This window comes from Benincasa hispida, chromosome 3, assembly GCF_009727055.1.
Source record: "Benincasa hispida cultivar B227 chromosome 3, ASM972705v1, whole genome shotgun sequence".
In the NCBI taxonomy this organism is placed as follows: Eukaryota; Viridiplantae; Streptophyta; class Magnoliopsida; order Cucurbitales; family Cucurbitaceae; genus Benincasa; species Benincasa hispida.
The window spans coordinates 5,596,183-5,616,886 of NC_052351.1; the positions used below are offsets into that span (position 1 = coordinate 5,596,183).

The window sequence follows — 20,704 nt, forward strand, 5'->3', positions numbered from 1 at the left end:
CGGCCGACGGTTGGTAGGGCGGCGACGGTTGGTCTTCACGAAAGTGGGGAAGATGAGATTGGAAGTACCTGTCAATGGCTTTTTGGATAATACTGGTTATATCTGGATTATTGGTTTGGGATTCTCATATTGATTTTCCTCAATGGTGGCCAAGGTTTCGTTTCCATGCTCTGATACCATGATGAAAAATAGAGTAGGGAAAGAAAAATAGCACACCAAGATTTTACGTGGAAAACCCTAATTAGGGAGAAAAACCACGGGATAAAGGAATTCTTATTAAAAAACTGATACAAAGAAATACAACAGGCCACCAGCTTAAATAGAGAAAAGGGAAACCCTAGGGTACAATGAAAAAGACAAAAATGCCCCTAGAGTACAAAACCCTAATTTCAACAATATGTTATGGCACTATCACCTAGGCCATCCTAATTTCCAGTATATGAATTATTTGTTTCCTCATCTTTTTCAAAATATTAATATTTCTAAGTTAAAATGCGATGCGTGTGTCCAAGCCAAACAGCCTCGTGTTTCTTTCACGTCTCAGCCTTATAAGCCCTCTAAACCATTCACCCTGTTCCATAGTGATGTCTAGGGTCCGTCACCTGTTACTACCATAACTGGAAAGCGTTGGTTTGTAACCTTTATTGACGATCATACTAGACTAACTTGGGTTTTTCTTCTAACAGACAAATCCGAAGTTACTTCGGTCTTCCAATAATTCTACAATTCTATAGAAACTCAATTCAATGCCAAAATCGTTATTCTCCAGAGTGATAATGGTCGAGAATACCTTAATAACTCCTTACGAGAATTCCTAAACTCAAAAGAAATTGTCCATCATAGTTCCTGTGCGTACACCACTCAACAAAATGAAGTGGCCGAACTTAAAAACCATCACCTAGTCGAAGTTACTCGTTATCAACTTCCCTTCCTTCTTATTTGTGGGGTGATGAAATCTTGACAGCAGCCCATTTAATAAATCGCATGTCATCCTGGGTTCTAAAGTTCAAAACCCCCTTAGATTTCTTCAAAGAGTCCTACCCAAATACCAGACTTCTTTCTAATGTACCCCTTCGTGTCTTTGACTATGTGGTGTTTGTCCATACTCATGGCCCTAACCGTACCAAAAGTTCTACCCCTCGGCTCAAATTGTGGGGTACCCACTACATCAGCGTGGGTATCAAGTGTTATCACCCTCTTCCAGAAAAATACTGTCTCTATGGATGTGACATTCTTTGAAGATCATCCATTCTTTCCCAATGGTTCTCTTCAGGGGAGCATACTAGTGAAGAAACCAATTGGGGTCCGAGTCTATTTGTTGCCTGAACCCATCCTTGACATCAGTGTCAGTATCAATGAACTTATTCTCGCGACCAAACAAGTCCCTTGGATCACATACTATAGGAAGAATCTCAAAAAGGAAATGGTGTCGCATGTTATCTCTCCGACTCCAGTCCATGAGTCAGAACAGAGATCAGTTCCAGAGACTAATAGTCCTATCCCTGATCATGATAATAAATGTGATAAAACTGATGCTTGTGTTGAAAATGTTGAGAGCAAAAGCAGGGAAGATAACGACAGCAAAGATGAAATCAAGGTCGATGATTGTGTCGAGACAGATGATTGTGAGACACTTGAGAACATTGTTGAACCTGGAAAAGAAGCGTCTCTTACTCTCGCTGAAAAAATCGTTGAAAGTGAGAAAATGACAGAACAGGAAGGTAAGTGCAGTATGCCAGAAGGAAGTAAAGACAGATATGAATCTCTTGATCTTCCAATTGCCCTAAGGAAAGATATCAGATCATGTACGAAATATCTGCTGCAGAGTTACTTGTCCTATAGCAATCTGTCTCCCGAGTTTAAGGCCCTCGCTACAAATCTAGACACAGTGGTGATACCAAACAGTATACACACAACATTGGAAAGCCTTAAATGGAAAGCCGCAATCATGGAAGAAATGGGGGCTCTCAAGAAAAATCATACGTGGGACCAAGTCACTCTTCCGAGTGGTCATAAAGCAGTCGGATGTAAATGGGTGTTCACAATAAAGTATAGGCCCGATGGAACAGTTGATAGATACAAAGCCAAATTAGTTGCCAAGGGATTTACTCAGACTTTCGGGGTTGATTATTCTGAGACTTTTTCGCCGATCGCAAAGCTAAATACATTTCAGGTCCTCCTTTCTATTGCAGTTAATAAGGCCACTTCACCAGTTTGACGTGAAGAATGCCTTTCTCAACGGCGAGTTGGAGGAAGAAGTCTACATAAGTCCTCCTTTAGGATTCGAGAAACAGTTTAATCACCAAGTTTGCAGATTATGGAAGTCCTTATATGGGTTAAAACAGTCCCCAAGGGCATGGTTTGGCAGGTTTGCTATGTTTGTAAAGTCACAAGGGTATAAACAGGGTCACTCTAATCATACTCTTTTCACTAAAAGGTCAGTATCCGGGAAAATTGCAGTTTTGATTGTTTATGTTGATGACATTGTTATTTCAAGCGATGATACCTCAGAGAATGACCGATTGAAGGCAAAGATGGTTGAGGAATTCGAAATCAAGGACCTTGGAAAACTAAAATACTTCCTTGGAATGGAAGTAGCTCGATCGAAAGAAGGAATTTCAGTTTCCCAACGGAAATATACTCTGGACTTGCTTAAGGAAACAGGTATGACAGATTGCAAACCAGTTGACACTCCTATAGAAGCAAATGCAAAGTTAAGTAATATGAGTGAAGATGTTCCAGTTAGCAAAGAAAGATATCAGCGACTTGTTGGAAAATTAATATATCTCTCTCATACTAGGCCCGACATCTCATATGCAGTGAGTATGGTAAGTCAGTTTATGCAATCTCCATACGAAGAACATATGAAGGTAGTGGAGTGCATTTTGAGATATCTGAAAACCTCTCCAGGGAAAGACTTGATGTTCAGGAAAACTGAAAGGCAATGCATCGAAGCTTACACCGATGCTGATTGAACAAGATCTGTAGTAGACAGAAAATCGACATCAGGGTATTGTACCTTTGTGTGGGGTAACCTTGTTACATGGAGAAGCAAAAAGCAAGGTGTTGTTGCCAGAAGTAGTGCCGAAGCTGAGTACAGGGCCATGAGTCTGGGAATCTGTGAAGAAATTTGGCTTTAAAAAGTTTTAAGAGACCTTGATCAAGATCATACTGGTCCAATAAAACTCTATTGTGATAACAAAGTTGCAATAAGCATAGCAAATAACCTAGTTCAACATGACAGAACAAAACATGTGGAGATTGATCGACATTTCATCAAGGAAAGACTTGATAGTGGCAACATTTGTGTTCCTTATACTTCCAATCAACAGATTGCAGATGTCCTAACAAAGGGACTGCCCAGGCAATTGTTTGACGCATGTGTGAGCAAGTTGGGTCTTATTGACATCTACGCCCCAACTTGAGGGGGAGTGTTGAAATTAGGGTTTTTTTACTCTAGGGGCATTTTTGTCTTTATACGTGTACCTAGGATTTTCCTTTTTTCTATTTAAACTAGCAGTCACTGTGTATTTTGTGTATCAGTCTTCTAATAAGAATCCTTTTATCCCGTAGTTTTTCTCCCTGATTAGGGTTTTCCACGTAAAATCTCGGTGTGCTATCTTTCTTTCTCTACTCTGTTTTTCATCAGATGGTTTATTTTCGAGGAACATATAAAGAAACCTTCTTTATTAATTCCCTGAAAATAGTTATTAAAAAAAATGTTTCGAAAACAAATGCAGAAAACAGTGTTGATTGGTTTTGGTGATAGTCTCCCAGCAAGATCTTGTATTTTATCCTTTGCTTCCTTAATCATCAGATAAATGTAAGGGATGGAAACAAAGTCATGTATCCACTGGCACTATCTTGACCTTAAGAATAATTTCATTGGTACCATGTCAAAAAGTAACTTTGAGAATTACAAAAACAATTGTCTAATTCTAAAATGTTTCACAAGTATTTTTGCTGCAGGAAAACCAAACCAAAGAAGTGAATGATAATCACAATCAAAACCAAAGACCAAAGGTAGACTGAGAATCTTACTCAAACCCGGGATCTCCTCAACTTTGATGGGTCTTTTCGGAACTCCTGCCTCCTTCTGAACAGCCAAGTCTTGATTAGACTCCATGTGAAAATAGCAATTCATCACTCATTACAATTAGAAAAAAGTAAAGATTAAAAGTTCTGAACAGCCAAGTGTTATTATGTTATGTAGAATAACAAATTCACAAGTTGTAGGTGCAGCCATACCAAAACTACCTCTTTTGCAGAAAAACACTACTATATAGTGATTTAAAAGAAATATTTTTTTCTATAAGAAACAATTTCATTGACGTATAAAATAATTCAAAGGAAGTACAAAAGATCCCTATCAAAGGGAATGCAAAAGATCAGTCCAATTTGCAATAAGAAAATCTGTACTGTGGTCTTTGAGAGGTTGTAATCTTAAAAAAGGTAATATTAAAAGGAAAGGGGTAAAAGAAAATGACATTGACAAAAATAAAACGTCATGATTTTAGGCATGAAGTCATACCTTTTGAAGATCCAGGCCAGGATAAACAATGTGGCAGTTTGAAAGCTCTCTTATTTTCTCATCAATTGCCTACAGTAAACAGAACGAATTAATTATGAGATAAATCCCACTAAAAGAATTAAAGCTTCATTCATCTCTTAGACTTCAATCATCAATAGTTGCATGAACATAAATTTCTATTCAAACTACATATTTGAATCCAAGATGATCAAGCAAAAGGCATCTTGCCTGCCTCTGACGGCGAATCATAGAAGACAGATCAGTGTATGGAAGTTTTGGATCGATTATGCATTCCATAAGGATTCCTCCATCGTAGTCTTTTATGTACCTGGAAAGAACTACATTTTTATCATTATTATTTAATTGCTGACCTTTGGTAGAGAAAATTCATTCTTATTATTATTATTATTTAATCACTGACATTTGATAGAGAAAATTTAGAAATGTGAAAGCTCAACAAAGACGAATAACAAAAACATGGCAGCTTAATAAAATGAGATAAACCAGAATCTAACGTACAAGAAAGCTCCAATCCAAAAGAACAAGGAGTAACAAAAAGAAGTGTAAAGCGTAGAATACAATACATATGCATTTACAGATACAAGAAATAGCATCTAACAGGATATTACTTTTTAGCTGCTTTTCCATGCAAACAATGACTTGGAAAACAATGGAAATTCACCAAGCCACGTCAAAGCAAAGATAGTGAATGCGTCCATCTTAAGGAAAACAAGTCACAATTTTTTTTTATTTATTTTTATAAGAAACCTTTCCATTGATGAATGGAATATTCAAAGTGTACAAAAGGACCCATAAATGGAATTACTAAAGATTCTTCCAATTAGATACAAAGAAATTTAAGTTGTAACTATTCAGAGGTTGTATATTTTACACCCAAAAAGAGCATTGAAAATAGATGATTCAAGAACATCTCCAGATGATCTTTATTTTCCTTGAAAAATCCTTCCACTATCTTCCAAAAAATGCCTCTTGTTGCCACTAACTAAAGGGTGATCAATGAACAACATTCTGATCCACGCAATAGTGTCCAATTGAGCAACAATTTGCCAACCAAAAGAATGAAATATATCAGCCCAGATTCCAGAGGTTTGCACAATCTTTGATTCCTAAGCAGCACATGCCTCCACCAGAAACATCAAGTCCTAAAGGCACAACACACATAGTAGGGATAATTGCCCAACAGATCATTCTAGACAGCATAAACGTTAATGGACAAGAAGTCCAACTTCTATTACCCAGACGAGGCCTCAGGATTGCAAATATTAGGGCAAGAAACAAAGCCCTCCAATCAAAATGGACATGAAGGCATCTAGTTGAGAAGAAACTGCTTTGGGAGAGAGACATTGTTAACCTTTAGCTTTTTGCCGTAATATATATTTTTAATAAGAGACAATCAAAAGAAATGTTCCAACAGAGAAGAAATAGAGGGAACCCCTAAGCAAATCTATACAATTAGAACTTTCCAATCACTAATAATCATCAAGAGACTCTGATTACAAAAGAAATCCTTGTGTAAGGATATCCACCAAGACACTCTATTTGGTCTTTCTGGTAGGGGTAAAGAGATTCTATTGACATGTGTTATTAAGGCTTTCCTTTGGGAGTTTAGGAAGGAGAAGACCAACAGGATCTTCAAGGCCAAATATCAACCTTATTCTCTTGAGGGTGTTTTGGTTATGGCTCTAAGCTGATATACTTATTTTCCATCTTTTTCTTGTTATAGTCTAAGCAATCTTTCGATGAGCTGGAGGCCTGCTTGTAACCTTCTTCCTGCTTCTAATTTTCTTTTGTACATATCATCTAATCAATCAATGAATATAAAATAAATAAACGTTAACTGGTTTTGTATAATTCTTCTAATACAACATGAATGTTTTATTTAACCTATTACCACTCCTAAGGGTTTTTTTTGGGAACAATAAGAGATGAAAGCAACTAATGCTCAAAAGAAACAAACTCTTAGAAAAAAGTGAAATGAGAAAAATTAAAACGAAAGTAAGTTTTACCACTATTGCTTGAGAAACACACAAAAAAGAACATCAAAAAGATTAAATAAAGGTAGAACAACGATTAGCAGACAACAGTAAGTTTAAGAGGTGATCACGTTCTTGGGGGGATAACTCTGCCTGCCACAAGCCTTGGATCCGGAAGACATCAAATATTTTATATTATGCTCAACCAAGGTTTGAACTTGTTGGGACCTCTAAGCCGGTATGACCAAAATTCTTTCTATTATTATTATTATTGATTTTTATTGTTAGCCTTGACTCTTTAGTATATTTGAAACTGCCATATAACTATACTATTTAGTAATACAGAGTTCTGGACTTTTTAATTTTTTTCATGCAAGTCAAGACAAAGAAAAAGGTCATGTGGCCACCTTTAGCATTTTAAAATATTGTGTAAAGAGAAATTAATTCTGAATACTAGCAAAATGCGAGAATGAATAAGGAGAAGTATCTGGTCATTATTTGTCTCCAAAAGATATGAATAGAAAATTTTGGCAATCTTCAAAACAATGTGGATATCTGTGACATACCCCTGCCACCGGTCCTTCTCGAGGTGTATTTCTTTTGTGAATCCCTACATGTTTCAAGCCCAGGTCAATCAATTATTCATCAACATCCGACATTCAAGAAGAATATTACAAATCAGTGAAAAATATATTTGAACAAAATTGGATAATATCTAAGTGCAATTTTCTAAAAGACCATGAAAGCAAATCAACCATGAATTTACTGCATTGTGTCCTTTTCAATAGAAACAGAATTAGCTTTCGGTCAGAAAACAAAACAGGATTATGTGAATGGATGGAGAAACAATATAGAAATACGTGAGTTAATACGAGAATAAGAAATAAGCTAAGAACCATCAAGAAAAATATTTCAAAAATACACCGCTAGACCTGCTTGGTAAAGTAGCCAACAGCATTATTGTCTGCATATGTGAGAAAATGAGTTAGGCCATCAACATCACGTGCATGCTGTTTTAAGTGATTCATCAATCTGGTACCGTATCCTTTTACTTGCTCATCAGCTGTAATGGCACAAAAGGCTATCTCGCCAAATTTTTGACTGCAACAGAGGTCACCAGAAAGGAAGGAAGAGAGGAGGGGGGAAAAAGCAAAAGAAGTCAAGATTGGCTCCCAACTTAATAAGATCCAAGCACCCCAACAAAAACCAGTGTTGGCTTTAATATTCTGAGGGTTCCAACATATAAAATATATCTAAAATGATAGAGATTCTAGTTGATTGTTCATTGTTAAAATATTTTTAACTTCAATATCAATAATTAGAAATGGAGAACCTTTCTTTTTCTATTCATTAAGAAAAACAAAACATAAAAAACAAGAGAAGCAAATTTATTTTACACATAGCATGCCATACATCCAAGACTTCAATTTTTCCTTGGGGCTGGTTTACATTGTAGGAAGAAGCGATGCCATTGCATAGAAACAAATAACACAACCATAATCCCATTATTGTTCTTTAATTTTTTTTTTTTCCCTTCTTTTTGGATAAGAAATATATCAATAACAAAGGAACAAGTAATCCAATACAAGTGACCATAAACAACATAAAGATTCAAATTTTCAAATATAAATAAAATGAGGGAAATAATTGTAATAGGGATGTAAACTGAACCATGTTTTCAAAGTAAACGGACAATTTGAAATAAGTAGCCTCACGATGGATAGCGAGAGGCTATTTGTGTGTGTTTTCTTTTTTATTTTTTCAACCCAGTAATTGACAAATATGCATTCAACATAATAAAAAGCACCTGACATATGGGCGATATGTGATGCCACCAACAACTTGATTTCGTCTTATAACCATCACGGACTTGTGGTTTCTGCAAGTTAAAATTTAGAGTAACAATATGCATCAATCCAAAACAAAAGGAAAAAGACAAACGACCTTAGTGACAAGTGTCCTATGCCTAAAAGGAGAGGTCAAATAAAAAGCCTCCAAATTAAAACTGAAATGTTCGTTTCAGGCCTCATTTTCTCACTTCCCAAGAAGATATCATGTTGTAAGTGAAAGTACCTGTCCATAACAAGACGGACAATGTATTCCTTGGGCATGTTAGGTAGTTGTCGGGCGAAAATATTCTTCAATCCAATTAACCTGAAAAGTTCCATGTAAAATGCAATATTGCATCAAAGCCACTATTACGTAAAATTTATTGGAAAACATACAGCCCATTGTGTAGGCTATACTAGAGGTGAACATAACACAATAACATCAGAGGCGTGAAAAACACGGCAAGAATGTTACAAAAAAATATAAAGAAATTACATGCAGCAGAAAACTTAGGCAAAGAAAAAAAAAATACCAAACCATATGCTCATCAACACCGTCGTTTGAAAGGCATACAAATTTGAGTAACGCAGCTTCCTCCTAAAACATTATGAATTGAGGAAACCATCAGTAATACAGAGTAAGTCGAAGTCCCCCTTAAAATATTCTCTTGTAATGCATAGAATAAATAGCTTAAAACAAGCTCAGATCCTTAATTAACTTCAGCCAAATGGACATAATGCAGCTGGCACCCATATTTATCTGTTTGTCATTGGTCATGTGATGCCTAAAAGATTTTAAAAATTAAATTAAAAAATTTTAAAAAAATCATCAGTTGGTAAAAAGTTACAAGTAAGGTCCGATAGACCACATGTTACAAAGTCAAACTACACACCGGAGCTCATAAAAACAACTCCAGTTAGTATTAATTACAAAGGTAGTGTAGTTACTAAAATCATTATTGAGACATATAAGGGCTGTTTGGGGACCTGTAAGGAATGGGTTTGTAATGTAATGTAATTCAAAATCCATGTTTGGATTGAGCATTTTGAGCCCAATTTGTAATACCAAACTCATTCTGTTCCTACAATTTTCAACCCAAAACCATCTTTTCCCCATCCCGCCCTCAATTCCACACTCATTCCAACACTCCTCTGATTCCCAACAATTCTAATTACATTCCAACCTCCCAAACAACCCCAAAATTTTCATAGCACAGCTCAGAAACAGTTTTTTTTATGAGAAACAGTCAGTATAATTTCATTGATGGTATTACAAAAGGTCAATAAGAAGTAGTTGGCATGTTGCATGTACTCGGAGGTTCAAATCCTCCCTGCTCCAACTTGTTGTACTAAATTTTAAAAATAATAAAAAAGAACAGAGAGACATAAAATTTTGCCAAGTCATATACATTTATCCAATCTTTTTCCTTTTCATTGAGCTAGCGAATATTTTTTTTCAGCCAAATACTTTAAATATCAATTTGATTGCATTAACCCAAAGCTTCCATGCTTTACTCTTGAATGGATGGCCACATAGCAATTGAAGTATATTATTTTAAAAACAGTAGGGAAATTGCACGAGCTAAAGAATCTAGAGAACTCCCAACCTTTTTGCTAAAGGGGCAGCGGAATAAAAGGTGGTTCCTCCCTTCACTTGCTACCAAACAAAGAGAGCAGCGAGATGGATTCAAATAGTCCCCACCTCCACCAACCTAATTTCATTAAATTTGAAACCATCCCCCAATCTCTAAAGTCATACGCCTTATTTTCTTTCTTCCTCATCTTTTCGTTTACTAACACTGGCAGGGGACTGCAAGTCACTGCCCCTTGAGATTTCTAGCCTCTCTTTCTGTTTGATTAGGGGTGGTATTCTTGGGAAGTTCTAAAGAAGACAGCATAAAATGAAGCCACCGTTTTAAGTTGCCTCCAATAAAGATACTCAACTTTCCTTCTGTGGGATTTATCAAACAAATTTCTAACACCCATCTAGTTAAAGGATTTCTCCATCCATAACATGTAATCATCTTTTCTCCTTTTTTTTCACGAAACTGCACTTATTGTGAGAAATGAAATAATATATAAGGGCATACAAAAATACCAACCAAAGAGGGAGTCCAACCCTAACTATTAAAAAGGACCTAATCCAAAAGAACAAGATCAAAAGTTCATCATCACAAAATGGCCTAGTAACTGATGCACATAAGGAGGCGTTAAATCTAGCCACCTCACAAGTAACCCGATCTCTCCGCCTATTTAAAAGTTATATTATTCATCTCAATCCAAATGTCCTGCAAAACTGCAGAGAATTTGCATGCCACCGAACTTTACCCATCTCCCACAATGGAGAACTCAGAAGCTCCTACTCTGGCTGAACTTTGCCATCTCTCCTCCAAATCTAACAAACATCAAACACTCTCGACCAGAAGCACAAAGGGAGGAGGATAAACATATCTCGGTTCCCTAAAGAATCTGTTGTTTCTACGGCTTTCTGGAAGGCTCTGTATGCACAACCCAACTTAGAAGTTCATAACCCAGTATGATGGAGATTAAAGCCACTACTCTCCCTCTTTCCACTACTTCAACTCTACCTCCCCTAAACCTCTCATCAAATGAGTTGAGAAGCGTTTTAGATGCCACTTCGATAATCCGGCACTTAATTGGTCAAGGTTGTGGTAGGTTCAAATTCGCACCCGTCCTCCCCGACCCCAGATAGAGAAATTACATGTTCTAAACAGCGTACAACAGGAACTTGACCAAAAAAAAAATATGATCACAGTTTTGCACAGGAGACACACCTCTCTCTTCAGGTTCTCTTCTCTGGAAATATAGGCACCACTAGTCTGTACACTGTCGGCAAAAATTTTTGAAGCATCTTCCTTCACGGCAATCCCCGACACAGAGTTTCCAGTTGTCCCCGCTGCTGAACCCGCCGCATTGGTTCCACCGCCCGTGCCTCCGTCCTTGTTGATATCCGCATTCTCGATCTTCACCGTTGCATTCGGCTTGATCTTGGTAGTACGCGCAGCAGAGGCCGAGGCAGAGGCCGAAGCAGAACCTCCAGCACCGCTGTTCTCAAGTCGAGCAGCAGTGAAGTTACGCATGGAAGAATCATTATCGAATTCATCCTCGTCGTCCTCGACCACGGCATCGTCGGAGTCGTCATCGGAGTCGGAGTCAGCGCCGCCACCGCGAGCTGAGATGCTTTCAAGGTCGTCATTGGATGTTAGAGCCCCGTCGCGTGTTTCGGCGGAAAAGGATGGAGGGAAAGGAGGGACGTGATCCTCGGAGGCCAATTTGCGTTTGTGGATGGAGGAGGTGGCAGAGGCGGAAGCGGAGTGGGAGGGGGAAGGGGATTGAGAACTACGGGAACGATTCGTACCAGTGAGGTGAGCGGAGTGCGTATCCATTAGAGAAAATTGCGTGGAAGAAGCGACTCAGTGTGAGACAGAAGCTTGACGAAGCTGGGTGGGGCTTTATACTGGTTGACAACGGCTGCGATCCTCCTTCGGTAACGGCGGTGACTGCTGTGCTGTGCTGTCGCAAAATGTAAATGGACATAAATGCCCCGTTGGTTTTAAGTTGTTTTGTAGTTTTGTAGAACACATTTTAATTCCTTTTAAAGTAATGAACACTTCGTTAACTTCAAAAGAAATTTTATACTTTTGTTCTATCAAATATTAGATAAATATTAAAAAAAAAATTATAGCAGAAACATAAAATATATTTTCAAGCAAAATGAATCTATTTTCAACAAACAACTTCATATTTTAGCTAAGACAACCTCCCCGATTCCAACCTTGAAAGGTGTTTCGTCTTCTGTAAGCTGCCTCCAGGAACTAGTTTCCCGAGCAAAAGCACTAATATGATCAGCGGCACCTGAATCCAATATCCAGGTTAATTTGTCATTTTTCTGTAAACATGTTTCAACAACCAATAAATCATATTTAATTTGTTGTGTTTTCTTAGCTTCCTCATTTATGACATCTTTGTTTATTACTTTTAACATATCTAAAACATGTTCATTAACAAAGGTTCTATCCTTTATGTCACAGTTATAAATATTGTCGAGAGTATCGTGCTTGACATATTTTCCAAACAATGTTTGCATCGAATTCATGATTTCTTTGGCGAAAACTATGCTCTCGTATTTCTTAGCTAGTATGTCGGATATGCTTGTTAATATATAGATTTGGGTCTTTTGAATTGTCCTAATCCATCTGTCATAAGTATTCCAAACCTTTTGGTTTGCAAAGAGTTGGGAGTTAGAGGACATTCCCATGTTAAAACGAATCTTAAATCATCATCTGTTGGTATTGAGCTTATATTTGTTTTCCATGTTGAATATTTAAAACCATTAAACTTATCGGAAGCAAGCGTTTGTTTAGAAGGATTCAACATGATAAAAATATAAACAAATTCTTATTAGTAAATTGTTTTCTAAACCCAATCAAATTTTAGTAAAAGTTATAATGTACCCAAATTTTATTATTTATTTGCAACGATGCTTTAGTAAGTCAGAATAGATGCTACCGAAGGGTAGTCAAATAGTCTTTCATTGAAGCAAGACATTATTGACTAAATACCAACTCCATAATAATTCTTTATTCCTATAATCATTTAGTTGCCATTTTCGGTCAAGAAATTACTAACAATTAGTAACTTGATATGTGTAAACCTCTATTTTCAGACCTTAGAGGTCAGCCCCAACAATGCTACCAAATTAGAGAGTTAAAGTTGGGAATCAACCTAAGAGACCCTATCCATTTCTAGAGTTTGAGTTGTTCTGAACCCCATGTTACTATTGGGGTTGATGCCCTCAACTCTCGTTGGGTCCTATAGTTTATGAACATTGTATTGAACAAATGCTTGTGATGTAATAATATATGATATTTTTCTTCACTTTTGTCTACGAAACATTGGATGTTTTATTTGCTTTACCACAAACCAATAAACTAAGATCCCTGGTTGTCATTATAATTTAAGCATGTATATGGTGACATACAGGTGGATCATGCCTTAAGTGATAACCAAGATGGTATGTAGTATATGGATATAGGAGGGAAACCTTATCTTGATAACGCTACGATGCGGCTCGCTTTGTAGAATAGTGATAACGGGTAGAAATGCACGTTATTACAGCGCAAATAAGTAAAACAATGAGGGAATGCGACGGTAAAAATATACAAAATCATGTCCAAAGCGGTAAACTGAGAATATTGCAATCGCATGCACCCATCGCATAAAAGCAGCTAATTTACTTATTTTGTGCAGAAAAAATGCGTTGGCACAAATAAAATTGCGATCCAAGGAATTCGGCGTCCACGCGCATTGAAAGATTACAACCGCAAAGTCATGCGATTGTATGCGCTCGTGAGAAGTTGCTCAAGAAGGTGGCCGCATAAAGATGGCGCATCAAGGTGAAAGCTTAATAAATCATGATGGGACGAAAAACTGATGACGGTCGAATCCGAATTTAGTTGACAAACCGTTAACGACACACTGTAGCAAGTACACTCAACTTTTCGGTGACCATTAATTGGCGCATCAGAGCAGAAAATTTAATGACAACCCATCATTGCAATCATTAGAGAGAAAAGCTTATTCACCTTGAGCTCTATAAATACCGAAGGCCACCATCGTTAAACAAGTTCGCCACATATAGAAGATAGATCATATACAAATTAGATAGCCATTAGTCTGTAGTTATTCTTATACTTAGAAGGCGAAGGCGAGCAAAGAGAAAAAGACGTTGAAAGGACATTCCTGGACAACTCAAAAGACTGCCGGGAAGCGCTATAAAAGGAGATAGGGCCGACATTTGCTAAAGCAAGGATATTCTTTTGGGCAGTGTTGGAGTGAAAAGACGGTGTAAAAGCCACGGGAAGTAAGACATTGCTACCGGGCTTCTTATCCCTACCTTCTATTGTTGTTTTATATTCTACACTTATAGAAAATGGAATTCTCATTTCAATATCTGTTCAATCTCTCCACAATTCGCATGAGTAGCTAAATTTTCGAATGGGTTGAGAAGTGCTTAGCTAAAATGACCTAAGATCTTCACTTTATGCGATCATCTTGTCTTATGTATACGTCATTCACCCTTTAGAGATACTTGAGAGAGTAGTCTAAAGAAATAATCTAGACTTAAGAGAGTCGGATTAGAATCTAGGCTTGAGAGAGTCAGATTAAAACCGCATAAGCAAGAGATAGAAACTTAGACATAAGTTATGTTTGCTATTATGCATCACATGCACCCTATAAATAGGATATAATAGTATGCGGTCACCTTGTGTATGTGTGCATCATTCGTCATCACATAGACAAGAATAGAGGTTTAGACATAAGTCCTATTGACATTATCGTATACATCGCATGCGTCCTAGAAATAGGAACTATGGCATTTGCATTGAGAGATGACATGTTGTTGTGTGTGTAGCATGATCGCATAACTTGAACGCAATCTTAAGAAGTGTTAGCTAAATCCCTTCTCAACCCGTTCATCGCATACTCATTGTAATTCTCGATTTCATCAACTCTTTACTCGAACCCATCGCATAGGATTTATACTTGAACAAAACACCAACCAACTTGTTTGTTTTCGCCACCGCAAAGGAATCAATTTTATTGTCGTATAGTAACTCAGTAGTCGCATAGTAAAACTTGCATGTGCAACACATAACTCATCACCACAAATATACACCATAATCACATCACATAAACAACGCATCAAGTTTTTGGCACCGTTGTCGGAGACTACGGCAGTACATATTGTGTTAACAATAACTTTTTTATTTTCTTTGCAACTTTTGACCTCTGTTCACTGCCATTCTTTCGGTAAAGGAAGAAACTGGTGTCATATGAGCGAAGGGCATATTCCTGAGCCCAACTACGACCAGAGATTAAAAGAACGTTATGAAGAAGACAAAGAAACAACCGCCGACAACAACAAGAGAGAAATCCTATAATGGCAGAACAACCAGAAGAAATAGCAACAAATGCGAACAACGTCATGGCAAACCCCATTCTCCTGGAGAACGACCGCAATAGACCCATCCAGGACTATGTGTCACCTAACCTTTTTGATTTCTCCCCAGGAATCATGAACCCCGCCTTGGACGGATCAAGGTTTGAGATGAAGCCAATTATGTTGCAGATGATTCAGACGGTCGAACAGTTTGGTGGAAGGCGTGGTGAGGATCCGCACGCCCATTGATAACTTGTAGAAATACAAGTTATTTATATCATCTTATTTAGAATATGCGGCAAAAAGAAGGAAAAAGTTGCGTCGAACATATAGAAATTAACTTAGAAATGCAAAAGTTGTAAAATGTCGGAAGCACACCCGTTAACCCCATTGCGATGGCAAAAAGGGATGTCCAAGTCTTTGTTTTGTAGGAAACAGGTATCACCACATGCGACGATCGCTCGAGGACAAAAAGAGCAACGCATTCGCACCGCATGCAATGATCAATCGTGGACAAAAAGAGCAACGCAGTTGCATCTGGTGCGTTATTTTAAGATATGGAATTGTGGATGAAATGCGTTGAGCACTCAAGTTTTCTCAATGGAATCCAAGTGTAAACCCCACTGAGTTTCCTGGTAAGTTCAGGGTTGAACTCAGGAACTTGGGAAAACAGGTTGCTGTGGTGATTTTTAGGAAAACTTTGCGGTAACCGGTAACTCAAATAGTTGTTGGTGTTGTTTGTTGCGGTAATGAAATAAATAAATGCGGCGGAGTTTGAAAAGAGTTGATAAAATGAAAAATACGATGAGTATGTGATGAACGGGTTGAGAAGGATTTCGGCTAACACTTCATGGGATGCGTTCATGCTTTGCAATTATGCAACACACATACAACAGTAAACCATCTCTCGATGCGAATGCTACGGCTTCTAATGCTAAAACGCATGCGATATATGTGACAAGTCTATAGGACCTACATATAAGCCTCTATTCTTATTTGTGCGATGACAAAATGACACACACATAAATAAGGCGACCACATAATATCATACCTATCTCTATGATGTATACGAGGCAGGTTGGCAAACAGAGCTTATCTCTAAGTCCCTATCTCTTGTTTATACAGTTCTAATCTTGCTCTCTCGAGTCTAAAATCTAACCTAGCTCTCTCAAGTCTTAGGTTCTTTCTTTAGACTCTCTCTCAAGTAGCTTTAAAGGGATGTTTGGCACAACATAACACAAGATAATCGCAAGCAATGAACATCCTAGGTCATTTTAGCTTAGTTCTTCTCAACCCATTCGACAAGTTTAGCTACTCGTGCGTGTTAAGAGAGTGAACAGATCTAGAATAAGAACTTCTATTGTATAAATATAAAGATGAAGTACAAAATAACAATGCAAGAATAGAATAAAGATTCTGGTAGCAATCTCTTGCTTCCCAGGCTTTTACACTGTCTTTTCTACTCATGTTCAAAAGATAATCTCGCTCTCGCGAAGGTCGGCCCGTTCTCTACTTCTACGCCTCCGGGTTCTCTCTCGAGTTGTCCTGAGCGATCTTCCGGCGTCTCTACTCTTCCCTTGCTCCGCCTTAAAAATAAAAGAAAACTATGGACAAAGCAAAAGCTCTTAGATCGGTAAACAGGTGAACTGGTTAACCCATTTTCTGAAGGATGCCTTTGGAATTTATAGAGCTTCGGGGTGAAGGCGGTTTCTCTCTTATGATTGCACAGATGGGATGGCTTTAATTCCCTGACTGATGCGCCGAATATTTGTCACCAAAAAGCTGAATGTACTTGTTATCGTTAGCAGCTGTCAACTTAATCCGAATTCGATCGTCATCAGCTTTCTGTTCCATCATGATTAATTATGCCTTTCATCCAGATTCTCCCACCAAGTTGCGCCGACTCTATGCGGCAATCCTTCTTGAGCAGATGTTTACGAACATAAATCACCGTAAAGCCTTACGATAATACTACTCTCGACCAATGATTTCTTGTGATTGCTATTTCTGTCTTGCGTCAACGCATATTTTGCATAAAAATACAAAAATCAATTGTTTCTATGCGATGAACGCATGCGATCGCAATGTTATAAACTTAATGCTTTTGGACGTAATCTAAAATATTTTATCAACGCATGCCAGAATTGTTCAAGAACTTAGCACTGTAATAACGTGCATTTCTGCTTGTTATCACACCCCCAAATTTAAACAATGCTTGTTCTCAAGCATAAGCTAAAGATTTCCTTTAGCAAGTCGACCGCAATTCTCTTTTCCTAGATTTCTCAATGATACTTCATTCAAATCCTATACACCAAAATTTCCTTAAGTCTTATTCAAGTCTCTTCTTAAAATATTTCTAATACTTAGGGACCACAAGTTTAACCTTCAAAAGAACTTTACCCAATTTCGGGACATCGCATGATTATTTCAAAAAGAAAACTTTTCCACCAGGGTGTCAAATGATTTTTATCCTTGCATATTTCTTGACATTATTATTTTTTTCTGACCTTACGCTGATCCAAGTGCCTTGCCTTCGTTTTGGCTTGCCCCCACGTGTGTCATGCGTACATCTAACTACAAGCAATACGCTCTTCCTCAGACTAAACTCATACCTACTTGGCAGCGGAGTTGCGATCAATCTTATTTATGCTTGGTCCTGGCGACTTACTTTCGTTTTGGCTGCCTCTACGTGTGTCATGCAGACATCCAACTACGGTAAGTGCCATTCACAACTTAACTCTTGTCAACATAGTTCCCCATTGCGTTGACAGTGGAGTTGTTATTCAAAAATTTTCCTCTTTTTTTTTTTTTTTTTTTTTTTTTTTTTTTTTGTTGTTGTTGTTGTTGTTGTGTAGAATAGTAAGGTTGAAAAATAAATTACCTCCCCCCCAAATTTAAAATGCCGGCAATATCCTTATCGTCAAAAGATTGAAAGAAGTCATGCGATGTTCTTTGAAAGCTTCGTAAAGAGAGTTTGAAAGAAAGCTAACGGACCTCTAACTTCTATAAATATTTCGTGAAGTGACTTTTCTAAGATTAAGTTGACTTAGTATATACGAAAATAGAAGCATGTGTCTCATCATTAAAATCATAATTGGCAAAGAACTCATGTGGCAACTTACTAAATTTGTCCATATTAAATGATTGCGGTAATCAAAGAGGATCGGTGATAAACTTTCAAAACAAAATGCGATGCGAAAGTGCAAAATTTGAAATTGAATTAAAGAAGAAATACAACACCAAATTTGCACTGTCGTCTGCATTATGTGTTGATGCATCATTCTTTGCGGCGATCTATCTTCTTTAGATTGCGATGACAGAGTAAGATAAGTTTGCTTCTTCGTGTAACACGTCCGCAATCCTGCGCCTCGATCGTTGCAAGAAAAACAGTGAGAGGTCAAATAATTTTAAACAAAACAAAATTCTTTTACTGCAATCTCCCTTTTTTTTCCTTTTTTTCTTTTTTCTTTTTCTTTTTCTTTTTTTTTCTTTTTCTTTTTCTTTTTTTTTTAGAATAAGAATAGATAAAGAGCTGAGGTGGAATGAAAATTCAGAAGTAGTAAAGAAAAGTCGAAGATTCCATGATTCCACTTGCGTCCTTGAGATTTCGATCGTCTGATAACGTAGGGACCACCTACTTCTTCATTTATTCAAAGTTTCTCAGTTCCCACGAACTCGACTTGGCGATGCCAGCCTTTCTGTATACGCTTTTACTCGTTGCCCATTAACTTTGAAATATTTGGTCCGTTATCATTTGATATATTCAACCGCGCCATGCGGAAATACTTGTCTAACTATGAATGGTCCGGACCAACGTGACTTTAGTTTTCCAGGAAGAGCCTGTAGTCGTGAGTTGAATAGTAAGACCCTCTGTTCGATCTTGGAGTTCTTGCCGCATGATGTGTTTGTCGTGCAGCGCTTGATGCGCTCCTTGTAAATCTTTGTGTTCTCATATGCGTTGATCCTCCATTCCTTCAGCTCGACTAGTTGAAGTTGCCTCACTTCTTTTGATTTCTTCAAATCAAAGTTTAGCTTCTTCACCGACCACAATGCCTTGTATTCCAGCCCCAGAGGTAAATGAACACGCCTTACCAAATACCAACGCATACGGACGATACCTATGGGTGTTTTAAATGCAATCCGGTATGCCCACAATGCATCGTCGACTTTGTTGCCCAATCTTTTCGCAAAGACCTTACCACTTTCTCAAGTATTAGCTTGATTTCTCGATTGGACACCTCGCCCTGACCATTCTTTGCGGATGGTATGCGGTAGCCACCTTGTAGAGAATGTTATATTTGCGTAGCAGCTCCTTGACAGTATGATTGACAAAATGAGATCCTTCATCATTATTTATGGCATCGTGGAGTGCCAAAACGAGTGAAATGTTTTCTTCAGGAATTGAGAGACTACCCCGCATGCTTGTGGCGTACGCCACTGCTTCTACCCACTTGGATACATAGTCAACGCATAATAAAATATAATGTTTACCATTCGAGGGGGAAATGGTCCCAGAAGTCGATACCCCATACGTCGAACAACTCAAGCTCCAGGATGATGTTCATCGGCATTGCATGTTCCATGAAATGTTTACCTGTGTGTTAGCACCAATGCGCACTTCATGACGTAAGTTCCACTGCATCTTTAAACAATGTTGGCCAAAAGAATCCACTTTGTAAAATCTTAGCTAACAGTGCATTATCCTCCAAAGTCTTCACCATATGGTAGTCACGACATTGCGATACAATGCGTGTGTTAAGCAGCATTTTGTACATCATAGGTCGCATAATCTGGTCTGCCCCCCTTTTGTACAGATTAGGCTCGTCCCAGAAGTATGATCTGCATTCGTGCTTGAGCCTTCTCTTCTAGTGGTCAGCATAATCCTCTGGAAATTGCTTGCAAACCAGATAGTTGACTATGTCAGCATACCAAGGCAATTCTTCAATATGGAACAGCTGCTCATCTGAGAACACCGCACTCACCTCGGACTCATTGTGGTCAACCTCATGTTTTTCCAATCTAGACAAGTGATCCGCAACTTGGTTCTCTGTCTCCTTTTGATCAATTATTTCTATGTCAAATTCTTGAAGGAGAAGAACCCATCTGATCAACCTCGACTTTGCGTCCTTCTTTGTCATTAAGTACTTTATCGTCGAATGATCAGTATGAATGGGCACCTTTGTTTCCAGCAAATATGCTCTAAATTTTTCCAATGCAAAAATTACGCAAGTAGCTATTTCTCTATGGTGGTATAATTGGTTTGAGCAGGATTTAACGTCTTACTCACATATGCGATAAGATGTAAGATTGTTTTTCTCTTCTGTGCCAAAGCTGCTCCCATCGCATACCTGCTTGCATCGCACATCAATTAAAAAAGAAGTGTCCA

General features: G+C 37.9%; 1 protein-coding gene across 3 annotated transcripts in view; it reads right to left on the reverse strand.

Annotated features, from left to right (window-relative positions):
* Positions 1 to 11,868, reverse strand: part of LOC120073216 (histone acetyltransferase GCN5) — a 22,769-nt gene extending 10,901 nt beyond the window's left edge. The window contains exons 1-9 of one of the 3 annotated variants that reach the window (XM_039025932.1): positions 11,150 to 11,868; positions 8,888 to 8,952; positions 8,599 to 8,679; positions 8,333 to 8,404; positions 7,458 to 7,626; positions 7,092 to 7,135; positions 4,760 to 4,859; positions 4,532 to 4,600; positions 4,042 to 4,120 (exon numbers count right to left, since the gene is read on the reverse strand). In XM_039025932.1, the coding sequence (XP_038881860.1) occupies positions 4,042 to 4,120; positions 4,532 to 4,600; positions 4,760 to 4,859; positions 7,092 to 7,135; positions 7,458 to 7,626; positions 8,333 to 8,404; positions 8,599 to 8,679; positions 8,888 to 8,952; positions 11,150 to 11,761 (1,291 nt within the window). In that variant the 5' untranslated portion in view covers positions 11,762 to 11,868. The remainder of the gene's footprint in view (positions 1 to 4,041; positions 4,121 to 4,531; positions 4,601 to 4,759; positions 4,860 to 7,091; positions 7,136 to 7,457; positions 7,627 to 8,332; positions 8,405 to 8,598; positions 8,680 to 8,887; positions 8,953 to 11,149) is intronic. The other 2 variants (XM_039025930.1, XM_039025931.1) reach the window with 2 other exon arrangements.
* Between the last annotated feature and the right edge of the window lie 8,836 nt (positions 11,869 to 20,704).